Consider the following 12,406-nt stretch of genomic DNA (forward strand, 5'->3'; position numbering starts at 1 on the left):
ATTTTTCATTTTGTTAGAGAATCATTTAAGGCCCTTAAAACTTTATTCTATAGAGTAACTTCCATATTTTATGAATCTCGCCATATGTTAGGCATTGTAAATAAAATCATCAACTTGGCAGTGCTTACAAGTCAAGTGTTAATACTTTGCCTTTTGACCTAGAAATTTAGCCAAGTAGGTCTTATTTTAGCTTATTGTTCTAATTAGTCCATGTCAGAGCTAATGGCCTAAATTTCTTTCAATGACCCCATATGGTTCTGTGATTGAAATAAAGTCTGATGTGGTAATCAACTTTGATATTTGACAGGTTTCCCAGTTTGTACCTTTAGTACATTGTATGCCTGTAAATCTACTACCTAGACACTCATCTGTAAATATGCCATCTTATTGTAACTTTATAGATAAGAATTCGGGATCCAAACCAGGGAGGTAAAGACATAACAGAGGAGATTATGTCTGGAGGTGGCAGCAGAAACCCTACTCCACCAATAGGGAGACCCACATCCACACCTACTCCTCCTCAGGTAAGACAGAGTGAGTCATGGTGGATGATGGTGTGTATTTGTTCACTAATCTCTACTGAACTCTTCTTTTTTTCTATAGCCGCTTTCTGTACTTTCCATTTCCATCAGTTGTCTCATAGCCTCGAATATCTAAATGATATTTAAACAGACATGTTACTTCTCTTTACAGATTATTATAACTTCCAGATTTTTATTGGTAGTATTTCTATGTATTGTCTTCACATTCAGAGCATAGCTGCTGTCACTCTTCCTAATGAACTATGGCATGATACCAAAAGGAGCTGCATTCCTATGGAAACCTATCTTTAAATGAGTATTTTATATTTTCAGTATGGAGCCTTAGGAATTAAATGCTGGGCACTGTGTTAATGTAAACATTAAGGTTGAGAATTTAAACATTTTTACTGAACAGTAGTGTTTGAGATGATTGCCTGTGTTATTCAGAGCATATTTAGATGTATTATAGGTATACCTCTTACCTTTTAGGACTACATAAATGAGCTTCTTGAGTGAAGGGTGTCTTTAATTATTTACAAGCGTTATTAGTAAATTCTGTCAGGTAAGCACCTTTTTGTTCCTGTGGCAGCGTGTGGTTATCATGTTCTTGTTAGAGTTTATATTCTTGCTTTTAGAAATCAAGACATTCCAGGAGGAGCTGGAGTTTAGTAAATTAGAGTAGAGAATGGAATCCCCCAACTTTGGCAGGATTTTGATTTCATCAATGGGTCACTTTAAATTTTGGTAAACCATTCAGAGGAGATGAGTGATTTTTCAAATCTTCAAAGTATCTAAAGTGAGAGCCCAGCATATAAAACAGATAAAACCAAAGTTATTAAGGAGTGGGGGCCTGCTTGCTTCCCCTTCTTGTGGCTGGATGGTGAGATATTCCTTAGAGACTCATTTACAGACAAGTGATATGGATGGTCAAATATAAGGCATTTCAGAATGATAGACGATTGACTTGATTTTAGTAGTATAGGTTAAAAAAAAGTTCTTAAAAATTGAGATCACAAATAGATGGCTGTGTTTAGAGCCCCTTGAAAACCTGTAAATTTTGAGTAAGCCTAAAACTTGGCCGTTTGTGTAATGATGTGTTTCACTTGGAAATGATGATAGTTTCTGACTGATGTTTATCTCAATCTTCCGTCATCTAGATGAGTATAATATGTGATCATCTAGATAATGTGAATTGTAAGGTCATATTAATGATCATTCATAGAACTTTTCATCATTCCCCATTATTTGCCCAGGGATATTCCAAGTCTGGAATGATTAAGGAGGCCTTATATTTAATCTCGTCCCTGGAAGTGAAGGTGGGACAAACATCATTTACACATGTAAATTATCTGCTTACGTGCTCTGTTAGGGAGGGGTGTACTATAGCAACAGTTTGGGATTGGTTGATCAGTGCAGTTAAATTTGGGTCTGTATTTTCCCACATTAATTAAAATATTCTTACTGTCAAGCCATAAGTTGACAGCCTTCTGTTGATTTGTGTTTAAATTCTCAACTTGAAAATGTATTAGTATACCTTTTTGCTTTTTAATTCCCTATGGGGTTGGTTTGTGTTTCTTTAATCTTACCAAGCTTGATCCTACCCCCTTCTGGCTATCCCTTTGTCCTTAACCACAGAAATCCTTCTGCTCTTTATCTTTCCCCAGGGATCAATCACGGGACTGGATACAAGTATGTGTGTTTATGTAATCATAAAGCACATTAAATGTACACTTTTAGTTGATAAAGGCCACCGGTCATTAATTATAATGTTGATAGTTCTTTTTGAGGTGTAATATCGACGTGAAGCATCAGTTTGTTTTATTAGGTAGTTTGCATTTAAATCCACACTCACCCATCTCTTGTTTCTCCAAATGCATGAAATTCATGGAATGAACAAATAGCTTTTTAACAGAGACATATGTACTAGAAATATTTCATTTTCCTCTTAAGAAAAACAACAGCACAAGCATGATGATGGCAATTGACACTTGGCTTCATTTTCCAGAAATTCATAGAGGGTGTTGCAAGTAGAGTAGGAGAGGACATCCCTAATTAAGAGAGGCAGTCATTACTGCCTGATTGTTATATCATGTAAAGATATTGACCCAGTGTTTCAAAATAAGCTAGAAATCTCTATTTACGTAAGAAGTCTGCAAGTTTTAAATGTTGGCAACTAATTCTACTAACTAAGAGCACTATGCCAGCCAAAGAAAACCCATTAGGTTTAGCCTAAAGGCTGCTAGTTTGCACCTTCGGCCTAATTCTAGATAGATCCTGAACCACGTCGTGGTTGGTGAGACTACAGATGAGATAACCCTCTGCATCAGAATTTATGACTGAATAGTAAATACTGTATTGCTTTTGGCCTTAGAGAGTACCTGCTTTGAGCCACAATTGCCTATGCTGTGACTAGCAAAATGTTTCCTATCATTGAGGTTGTCCCAGCCTCTTTAAGGGAGACAGAGGACACTTAGTAATATATGATTGGTACTCCTGTGAAGTGTATACAGAGAAAGCACAGAGGTGACCAAGTGGGACACAGTTGCAGCACAGACTCAAATGTGTTGGATCACAGAAACCTATTAATGGCAGTACAGGTGAGATAGTATAGGGGAGAGGGTTAAAGCTTTGGCTTGGAATCAAACAAACTTGGTTTCAAGTCCCAGTTCCACTACTTAACTTTGTAACTTTAGCCAAATTACTTAATCTTCTAGAGACTTAGCTTCTTCATTTTAAAAAAGTAAGGAAAATAAAACCTATCATATAAAGTTATAAGGATTAAATGAGAAAAATACTTAAAATTGCTTAAGCTCAGGGCATGATGAGCATTCAACAAATGTTACCTGTTATTAGTATTACAATTACTGTTATTTCAGGAGGCACTCTCCTACTGACTGGAAGAGTCTGGGAAGGCTTCACAGCAGAGATGCCATTTGATCTGAGTTCCCAGACTGGTATTCACAAAATGGAGAGAGAGAGAAGGGTATTCCAGGCAGAGGGGCAGCATGTGTAAAAAGGCACATGGAGATGGGAAATTGGATGAAGGGATACTGTTGTCATTTCACGTGATAAATTAGGAAGTCAGTTGAAGGAGAAGAAGCCAGTTAGAGAAATATTCAGCAATTGGTTACTAAGTAAGGATTATAAAAAGAGTGACCATATAATTTATCATCTAAATTGGGGCAGTTTTAGAAATGAATGGGGATGCTATGGATCATTTTGCTGGGATAACAGGCATGAACCAATACTGTCCAGGTAAATGGGAATGCATGGTTCCCCTAGAAGTAAGAGAGGGAAGAGTCAGAGGTGACTCTTCAGGCTCAGATACCTGGATTTATAGTAAAACATAATATGGAGTATATATGGAGATGTTTGAAGAGGGGGATAATGAGTTTGATTTTGGCAAGCAATCAAGCTAAGAAGAGTTAATTGAGAGAAACTGCATTGGGTGAGGAGAATGTGAGGAGGATGGAGAAGAGAAAGAGGTTTTGCTGTTGCTATTTTTACCCTAAAGAGTAGATTAAATTTGAAATTGACCTGCTTCCTAAGTTTTAAAATATCTATGGACTAACTCCTGGAGATTTTATATTTCAAATATAAAGAAAATATGTCTATGTGTATGTGTGTGCGCATTCAGATGATCACAGTACACAGACGGAGGTGCGTGGATGGACGTCATAGAGGGACTAGAACACTTGCTGCTGGTCTTCACTCTGTCACTTAGATGTATGACGTTGGGTCAGAATGTTAAGCCCTTTTAAACCCCTATTTTTTCGTCTATATAACGGCGGATTGTACAAAGTAATCTCTGAGTTCTCTTTTACGTCTTAAATATTAAAGTGGGAAAGAAAGGGAAATTTTTGTTACTTTCCCTCAGCATCAAAATCTCTCAGGTATATCTCTGTTGTTGATAGCCATAAGGCACAAGGAACATTTCTGTGTTAAGAAATGTGCTAGCTGCCTGAAAGTCGTTACGGGTCCCTGTAGGGTAAAAATAAATACATGCTGCTGTATAGGCAAAGCTTCAAAAGTGTCTACTTTCAGAGGGATAGAGTGTTGTATCACTTAATTTTTTGTGTGTGTGAGGAAGAGCAGCCCTGAGCTAACATCTGTTGCCAATCCTCCTCCTATTGCTGAGGAAGATCGGCCCTGGGCTGACATCCATGTCCATCTTCCTCTACTTTATGTGGGACGCTGCCACAACGTGGATTGATAAGCAGTGTGCCAGTCCCTGCCTGGGATCTAAACCTGCGAACCCTGGGCCTCCGAAGCAGAGTGTGCGAACTGAACCGCTACACCACTGGGCTGGCCCCACACTTAATTTTTTTAAATGAACTATATACCTTTCTTCCTCTCCCTACTCCCTTTTGTTCTTTTCTTTTTAGCACAGTTATAAGTTGGGAGAGAGTCCTATGCCACAAGGTGTAGGGGCAGAGAAAAAGTTGGAAACTATTGATCGCTGGCACATCTTAGGAAAGATACAGACTCTCTTGTTTATTTGGGAAAATTACCAGAGTCATCAGGTTCTTCAGTCTTTTGAAGAGCTTCATATAAACTTGATACCTGGAAACCTAAAATTCTGACTATTTGTTAATTAGTTCACTTTATAGTTTTAGCAGTAATAGTTAACTAAAGTTAGGTTCTAAAGCTTAGATAATAATGTTCATATTATAAGTAATATGTACAGGAAGTAGGTAAGTTCCTGCATAATATTTGAAGGGGATACGTATGTCATGGAAACAAATCTAATCTTAACTTTTAAAATGTCATTTTGTCAACTCAGTCATAGGCACTGATGAATTAATATCATTGTCTGCCTTGAAGCATATAGGCATATAGCTTTTGTTTTTGTGATGTCCGTAATAAAGGTAGTGATTGTTGAATTAAGTCACATTGTTCTTCATCTTTAGTAAAATAATTTCTCATTAGTAACTTCCTTTGACTTAAAAATGGTACTTTTCAATAATGTAGAAAGCCTTGTAGACTTTAAGTGGTTATTTAGCTGAGGTGGATTCTCTCAGAGGTTTTAAATGAGATGTCACGATGAACAGAGACCCTTGCTAGCAAGGGTTAAGCTTTTCCATTGTTTAAAATGAATTTGTACACGGACAGTCAGAGGGTCCTACTTAGAGTTGTAGAGCGGGATTTTTTTATTTCATTAGGTCTGTTTCCAACAGGGTTTTGTAAAAATGTCCTGAATTTGTAATAAAACCTAGATTCTCCAGCTTCAGTGCCTGTAGGAATTTCCTAAAGCAAGAAAGCAAAATTTGACTTAAGGTGACTTTGAGATACCCTATCTTCTCTTGGAAGCCAGTAGAGCAAGTATCTTTTAAGTTGTATGGGCATCTCAGTAAAGATTCACTTATGAGACACATTAATAACATTAAATTTTGTTTTATTTTAAATGATTCTTCGTTTTTACTTGAACCCTATGTTTTTTCATAATTCTTCAAATTTTGTGAAAGCCTTTGCTGTTATAGGGGTATGATTTTACCTTAGATACTCGAAATCTGAATCCTAATTATAAAGATAGTGTGACTTGAATTTTTTGCATGTGTAGCAAAATTCCTATCCCTTACCACCTACTCCAGTCAGACATAGAACAATGATATTGCAATTTGTAATCAACTAGCAGCTGTGACGTTTATAGTTGTAGAGGATCGTAAGAAGTGTTGTAAGAGATCACAAGAAACTATCAGGTTCAGTCTTTTATCTGTCATTGAAAATGTGTTTCAAAATTAAAGTGACTTGGGCCAGCCCAGTGGCGTAGAGATTATGTTTGCACACTCCACTTCGGCGGCCCGGGGTTCACAGGTTCGAATCCTGGGCACCGACCGACGCACCATTCATCAAGCCATGCTGTGGTGGCATCCCATATACAAAAAATAGAGGAAGATGTGCACAGATGTTAGCTCAGAGCTAATCTTCCTCAGCAGAAAGAAGAGGATTGGCAACAGATGTTAGCTCAGAGCCAGTCTTCCTCACAAAACAAAAATTAAAATGAGTTTAGTTTTATATGTGTGAAAATTATAAATCTTCATTGGAAAGAGTAGTAAGGGAAGAAATTGTAACCCTAAATTTTACTACTGAGAGTTAACTGTTGTTAACTTTTTGATGAATATCCTTCCAGACATTGTTTAGTGCATATATGCATATATATATGTATATCTCCATACCTATAATTTAATATATTTGGGTTTATTCATGCCATTTTGTAACTACCATTTTTTTGGTGATCACGTATAAATGTTCATTTTTGATTCTAGGTGTTATAATTTTTTTTTAAATTTTTTGTTTATTGCAGTAACATTGGTTTATAACATTGTATAAATTTCAAGTGTAAATCATTATACTTCTATTTCTGCATCGATTACATCTTATTCACCACCCAAATACTAATTACAACCCATCACCACACACAAGTGCCGAATTATCCCTTTTGCCCTCCTCCCTCCCCCCTTCCCCTCTGGTAACCACCAATCCAATCTCTGTCTCTATGTGTTTGTTTATTGTTGTTATTATCTACTACTTAATGAAGGAAATCATACAGTATTTGACCTTCTCCCTCTGACTTATTTCACTTTGCATAATACCCTCAATGTCCATCCATGTTGTCACAAATGGCTGGATTTCATCGTTTCTTATGGCTGAGTAGTATTCCATTGTGTATATATACCACATCTTCTTTATCCATTCGTCCCTTGATGGGCACTTAGGTTGCTTCCAAGTCTTGGCTATTGTGAATAACGCTACAATGAACACAGGGGTGCATGTATCTTTATGCATTGGTGTTTTCAAGTTCTTTGGATAAATACCCAGCAGTGGAATAGCTGGATCATATGGTAGTTCTATCCTTGATTTTTTGAGGAATCTCCATACTGTTTTCCATAGTGGCTGCACCAGTTTGCACTCCCACCAGAAGTGTATGAGAGTTCCCTTCTCTCCACATCCTCTCCAACACATGTTGTTTCCTGTCTTGTTAATTATAGCGATTCTGATGAGCGTGAGGTGATATCTTATTGTAGTTTTGATTTGCGTTTCCCTGGTAGTTAATGATTTTGAACATCTTTTCATGTGCCTGTTGGCCATCTGTATATCTTCTTTGGAGAAATGTCTGTTCAGGTCTTTTGCCCATTTTTTGATTGGGTTGTTAGTTTTTTTGTTGTTGAGATGCATCAGTTCTTGGTATATTTTGGAGATTAAGCCCTTATCAGATGTATGATTTGCAAATATCTTCTCCCGATTGTTAGGTTGTCTTTTCGTTTTGTTGATGGTTTCCCTTGCTGTGCAGAAGCTTTTTAGTTTGATGTAGTCCCATTTGTTTATTTTTTCTATTGTTTCTCTTGCCTGGTCAGACATGGCACTTGAAAATATGTTGCTAAGACTATTATAATTTTTAATGGCTAGCTGGTATTTCTTTGTTTGGATGTACCCTAGTTGATTTAATTGATGGGTATTCCTATTCTTTCCTGTTTGTCACTAATATTAGCAATGCTGTGATGAACTTTGTGTACTTATTTTTGCATTATGGTGTTGTTACCTACCCTCCAGAAATGTACCAGTTAATCTCCCACCAGCAGTATAAGAGACTACCCCTTTCCTTATGTTACTCCTTATTTTATAGATTAAAAAATAATCTCATTTAATTTTTATTTATTGATTTGTGGAGGTAAGAATTTTGATGTTCACAGGTTATTTCTGTGTGTAAGAATTATCTATTCATATCTTTCGCACACAATTCTTTTGGGGTGATAATTTTTCTCTGATTGGTAATTTACATATTAAAGAAATCCCTTTGACATATGTAATATTTTTTTCTAGTTTTCTTTCATATACAAGTTTTAAAATTCTTATATTCACAAGTTTCTGTCTTTTCCTAAATAATTTATGATTTAGGGCTTATACTTTGAAAGATTTTGCCACCGGAGATAGTAAAACTACTCATATATTTTCTTCTAGTTTGATTATTTTACCTTTATTTTTGATTGATGTGGAATTTATTTTGATGTATATAGTAAGATTTGGATCCAGCTTTTTTTTTTTTTTTAACCAAATGACTTGTCTCTTGTTTCAGTATTATTTATTGAATAGATCATCATTGCCTTCTTGTTTTGAGTGTTGTTTTAATTATATGCTGAATTATCATATATACCTGCCTGGGTCTGTTTCTGGACTTTTATATTCCATTGGTCTGTTTTAATACCATTACTATAATGTCTTAAGCCCTCTATAGCTTTATAAAAATTTTAATGTTTTAGAATTCCATCCACATTATTATTGTTTTTTAGAGTTTTTCTTGTTGTTTCGTTCCCTGGCCCACCCCACCCCCACTCCCCCCATTGCAACCTTAAAATCATTTTAAGGCCTATCTAGTTCAGCCTGACAGCTTTTATCTTGAGTTTCTGGGTTTACCTCATCATTCCTGACACATTGGCAACCTTTCCTTGCCTTCGAAAAAGAGGTTCTCTCTTTCTCAAATGTATGTCTTATCAGGTTAGTGTTTAAAGAAAAAATAGTTTTCATCAATCTGATTGCCTTTAGCCTAGGCATACATTCTCTAGTTTGTTACATTGTTCTATTATTATTTTACACTGTTTTGCATCACATGTTTAGGTCACCTTTTGGTTTATAAAGGGATTTGAGTTTGTAAACCCCGTGTGACTGTGTGTCTTCAGGTGTCTGATGTGTTCCCGTTTTCTTTTTTTCAGTGAGTTATACTGCAGTCTACCCCAGTCGCCCAAATGATAAGCCTAGAAGTCCTCTTTAAAGCCTCTTTATCTCACATTCCACAACTGTGATATCAGCAAGTCCTATCTGGCCCATCTTCACCACCCTCACTGCTACTGTTATTCACTGAGCCACTTTGATCTCTTCCCTAGACAACAGCAACTTTCTTACTCATTTCCTTGCTTATGTTGCTCTCATCTGTCTATTTTGTTTTTCTTTGACCTATAATTGACATGTAACATTGTATTAGTTTCAGGTATACAACATAATGGTTTGTTATTTGTATATGTTGTGAAATGATCACCACAGTAAGTCTAGTTAACATCTGTCACCCTACATAGTTACCGAAGAAAAAATTATTTTTCTTGTCATGAGAACTTTTAACATCTACTCTTTTAGGAACTTTTAAATATGCAGTAGAGTATTATTAACTGTAGTCACTGTGCTATACATTACATCCCCATGTCTTATTTTATAACTGGAAGTTTGTGCCTTTTGACACCCTTCACCCATTTCACGCGCACACACACACGCGCGCACACACACACACACACACACACACACGCATGCACACACACATACCCGCCCACCAGCCCAGCAACCACCAGTCTGTTCTCTGTATCTATGTGTTTGGTTTTTTGGTTGGTTGGTTGGTTTTTTTTGATTCCACATATAAGTGAGATCATATGGTAATTTGTCTTTCTCTGTCTCACTTATTTCACTTAGCATAATGTCCTCAGGGTCCATCTATGTTGTCACAAATGGCAAAATTTCACTCTTTTTTAATGCTGAATATATTTATGGATTATTCTTTAATATGTTTCCCTTGATAGAATATAAGCTCCATGCAGCTAAGGATTTTTGTCTACTTTAGTCACCAGTGAGTTCTCAATGTTTTGTATACAGTAGACACCAGGGGGAAACACACACACACACACATACACACCCCTTTCTAATGAATAAATGTAGGAGGATTCTCTCCCACTTACAAAAGAAACATGTTTTGGTCTTTTTTCCTGGCATCGTTTATTCTTATTTTACTTGTTAATCTTCATAATGTTTCTGAATGGGAGCTATAATTGTTTATTCCCAGGATTTATATATGTTAAACACATAAGGTATTTAGTACAAAGATTGTTTTAAACTCATTAAATGAGACTTTGAAAAATCAATTATATCGAAAATAATGAAATGTAAAGCATTCAAATAGTCTCTAATGATAAGAATAAATTACGTCAGCATCTTGCTTATATTTATATAACTATTTGGAGTCTCTCGTTTTCTCTCCATTAATTATAAAGGGCCAGGCAGTAAATATTTTTGGCTTTGCAGCCATAGTCTCTTTCACTACTGCTCGAGTCTGCCATTGTAGCATGAAAGTGGCTGTAGACAATATGTAAACAAATGGCTGTGGCTGTTCCAATAAAATTTTAGTTATGGACACTAAAATTTAAGTTTCATATAATTTTCATGAGTCAAGAAGTATTGTTCTTTTGATTTTTTTCCCCAACTTTTTAAAAATGTAAAAAGTTCTTATCTCACGGGCAGTACAAAAATGGCCCCTGGGCCTTACTTTGCTGATGCCCTGTCTGTAATTACCTTTGTACTTAAGCATCCTGTCATACACAAGATTAAAATAGAAGTGAAGGAAGGTGGCCTCTTTCTGGGTAGAAACAGCCTCTTTCTGGGCTATGTAAAGAGAAATTTTAAATTGTACAGACAACTATTTAAGGACATTTCCAGATTTGTTGCCTTTTTTACCTATTGGTAAACACCCTGTTCAAAAAAATAAATCACGGGGCTGACCCTGTGGCCTAGTGGTTAAGTTCAGCACATTCCGCTTCAGCGGCCCGGGTTCGTGTGTTCTAATCCTGGGCATAGACCTACACCACTTGTCGGCCATGCTGTGGCAGCGACCCACATACATTAAAAAATAGGGGAAGATTGGCATAGATGTTAGCTCAGGGCTAATCTTCCTCAAGCAAGAAAAAATAGAATTCTGCCAGTATTTGGGCCCCAACCTATCATTATTCCTTGAGGTCAGTATTTCAAATTTAATATATGAATCTTCAACAGAGAGTAGATTCTCAAGTAGAATTTACAAAGGAAATTCATTTCTTGGATACTATCAAGTATCTAATATCTTGCCTTATATATTTATTTATTTTCCCCCAAAGCCCCAGTAGATAGTTGTATGTCATAGCTGCACATCCTTCTAGTTGCTGTATGTGGGACGCGGCCCCAGCATGGCCGGAGAAGCAGTGCGTCAGTGCGCACCTGGGATCCAAACCCGGGCCGCGGGCAGTGGAGCGCGCACTTAACTGCTAAGCCACGGGGCCGGCCCTATCTTGCCATACTTTAAACTCCCTTATCAATGTAGTTGAAAAGTGCAAAATGTTTTCTTTTCTTCTGCCAATCAGAGCATTGATTTTGAAAAATTTGGGAGGGAGGCAATTTAGCTTTGACATAAATTATGAACTGTTACAACAATGTGAAGTTGTCAAATCAACCCTAACCTTTTAACTCTGACTTCCTGAGCATCTTTAGTGAATTATTTTGTATTTTGATACAGTTGCCCTTCCAGAGTGATTTTTATAAATTTTCATTCCCACCCATAGTGAAAGTGACTGAAGTACAGTGATTCTGAAATCCCTTAAATATATTCTCAGCAGTATAGATCATGTACCTGAGTTCTCTAGCTACCCAAAGGCTTCATTTCCTTATAGGGCTCAAAGTGCATACAGCATTGGATATGATGTTTTGAATCACAATATTCAGTATGTTTCCTGATTTTTCTGACTTATTCATTGGATAAAATAAGCTATGATTATTTGTGCTTTGGAAAGATAAGGAATTCCTTTGTAACATGCTATTTATAGTTATTTCGTTAGGAGAGAAGGATTAGAGGTTAAGCTAAAATTTGAGGTTATCATAAATTAAAATTAATCTAAAACAAGATTAAAGTGTTGAATTGTATTGTATGTTAATATGTTATCATTTTCTTGGTACTGTCAGAGGCATAGAGAATGTTAAAGCTGAAAGGGACTGTAGGATCTTTAGTTTCTTTTCATTTTACAGCTGAGGAAACTGGGAAGTACTCTCCTAGCATTTTGTGGCTATGTGACTATGTACTGGATACTTGGATTTGGAACTATGAT

At 36.5% G+C, this 12,406-nt stretch overlaps 1 protein-coding gene across 17 annotated transcripts in view; it reads left to right on the top strand.

Moving 5' to 3' along the window:
- Window positions 1-12,406, top strand: part of EIF4G3 (eukaryotic translation initiation factor 4 gamma 3) — a 351,740-nt gene that overhangs the window by 205,203 nt on the left and 134,131 nt on the right. For all 17 annotated transcript variants that reach the window (XM_087446658.1, XM_087446641.1, XM_087446642.1 and 14 more), the window contains one exon: window positions 402-524. In XM_087446658.1, coding sequence (XP_087302784.1) covers window positions 402-524 — 123 coding nt within the window. The remainder of the gene's footprint in view (window positions 1-401; window positions 525-12,406) is intronic.

The sequence above is a fragment of the Ceratotherium simum genome, chromosome 22 (assembly GCF_057802395.1).
Source record: "Ceratotherium simum simum isolate JZ-2026a chromosome 22, ASM5780239v1, whole genome shotgun sequence".
In the NCBI taxonomy this organism is placed as follows: Eukaryota; Metazoa; Chordata; class Mammalia; order Perissodactyla; family Rhinocerotidae; genus Ceratotherium; species Ceratotherium simum.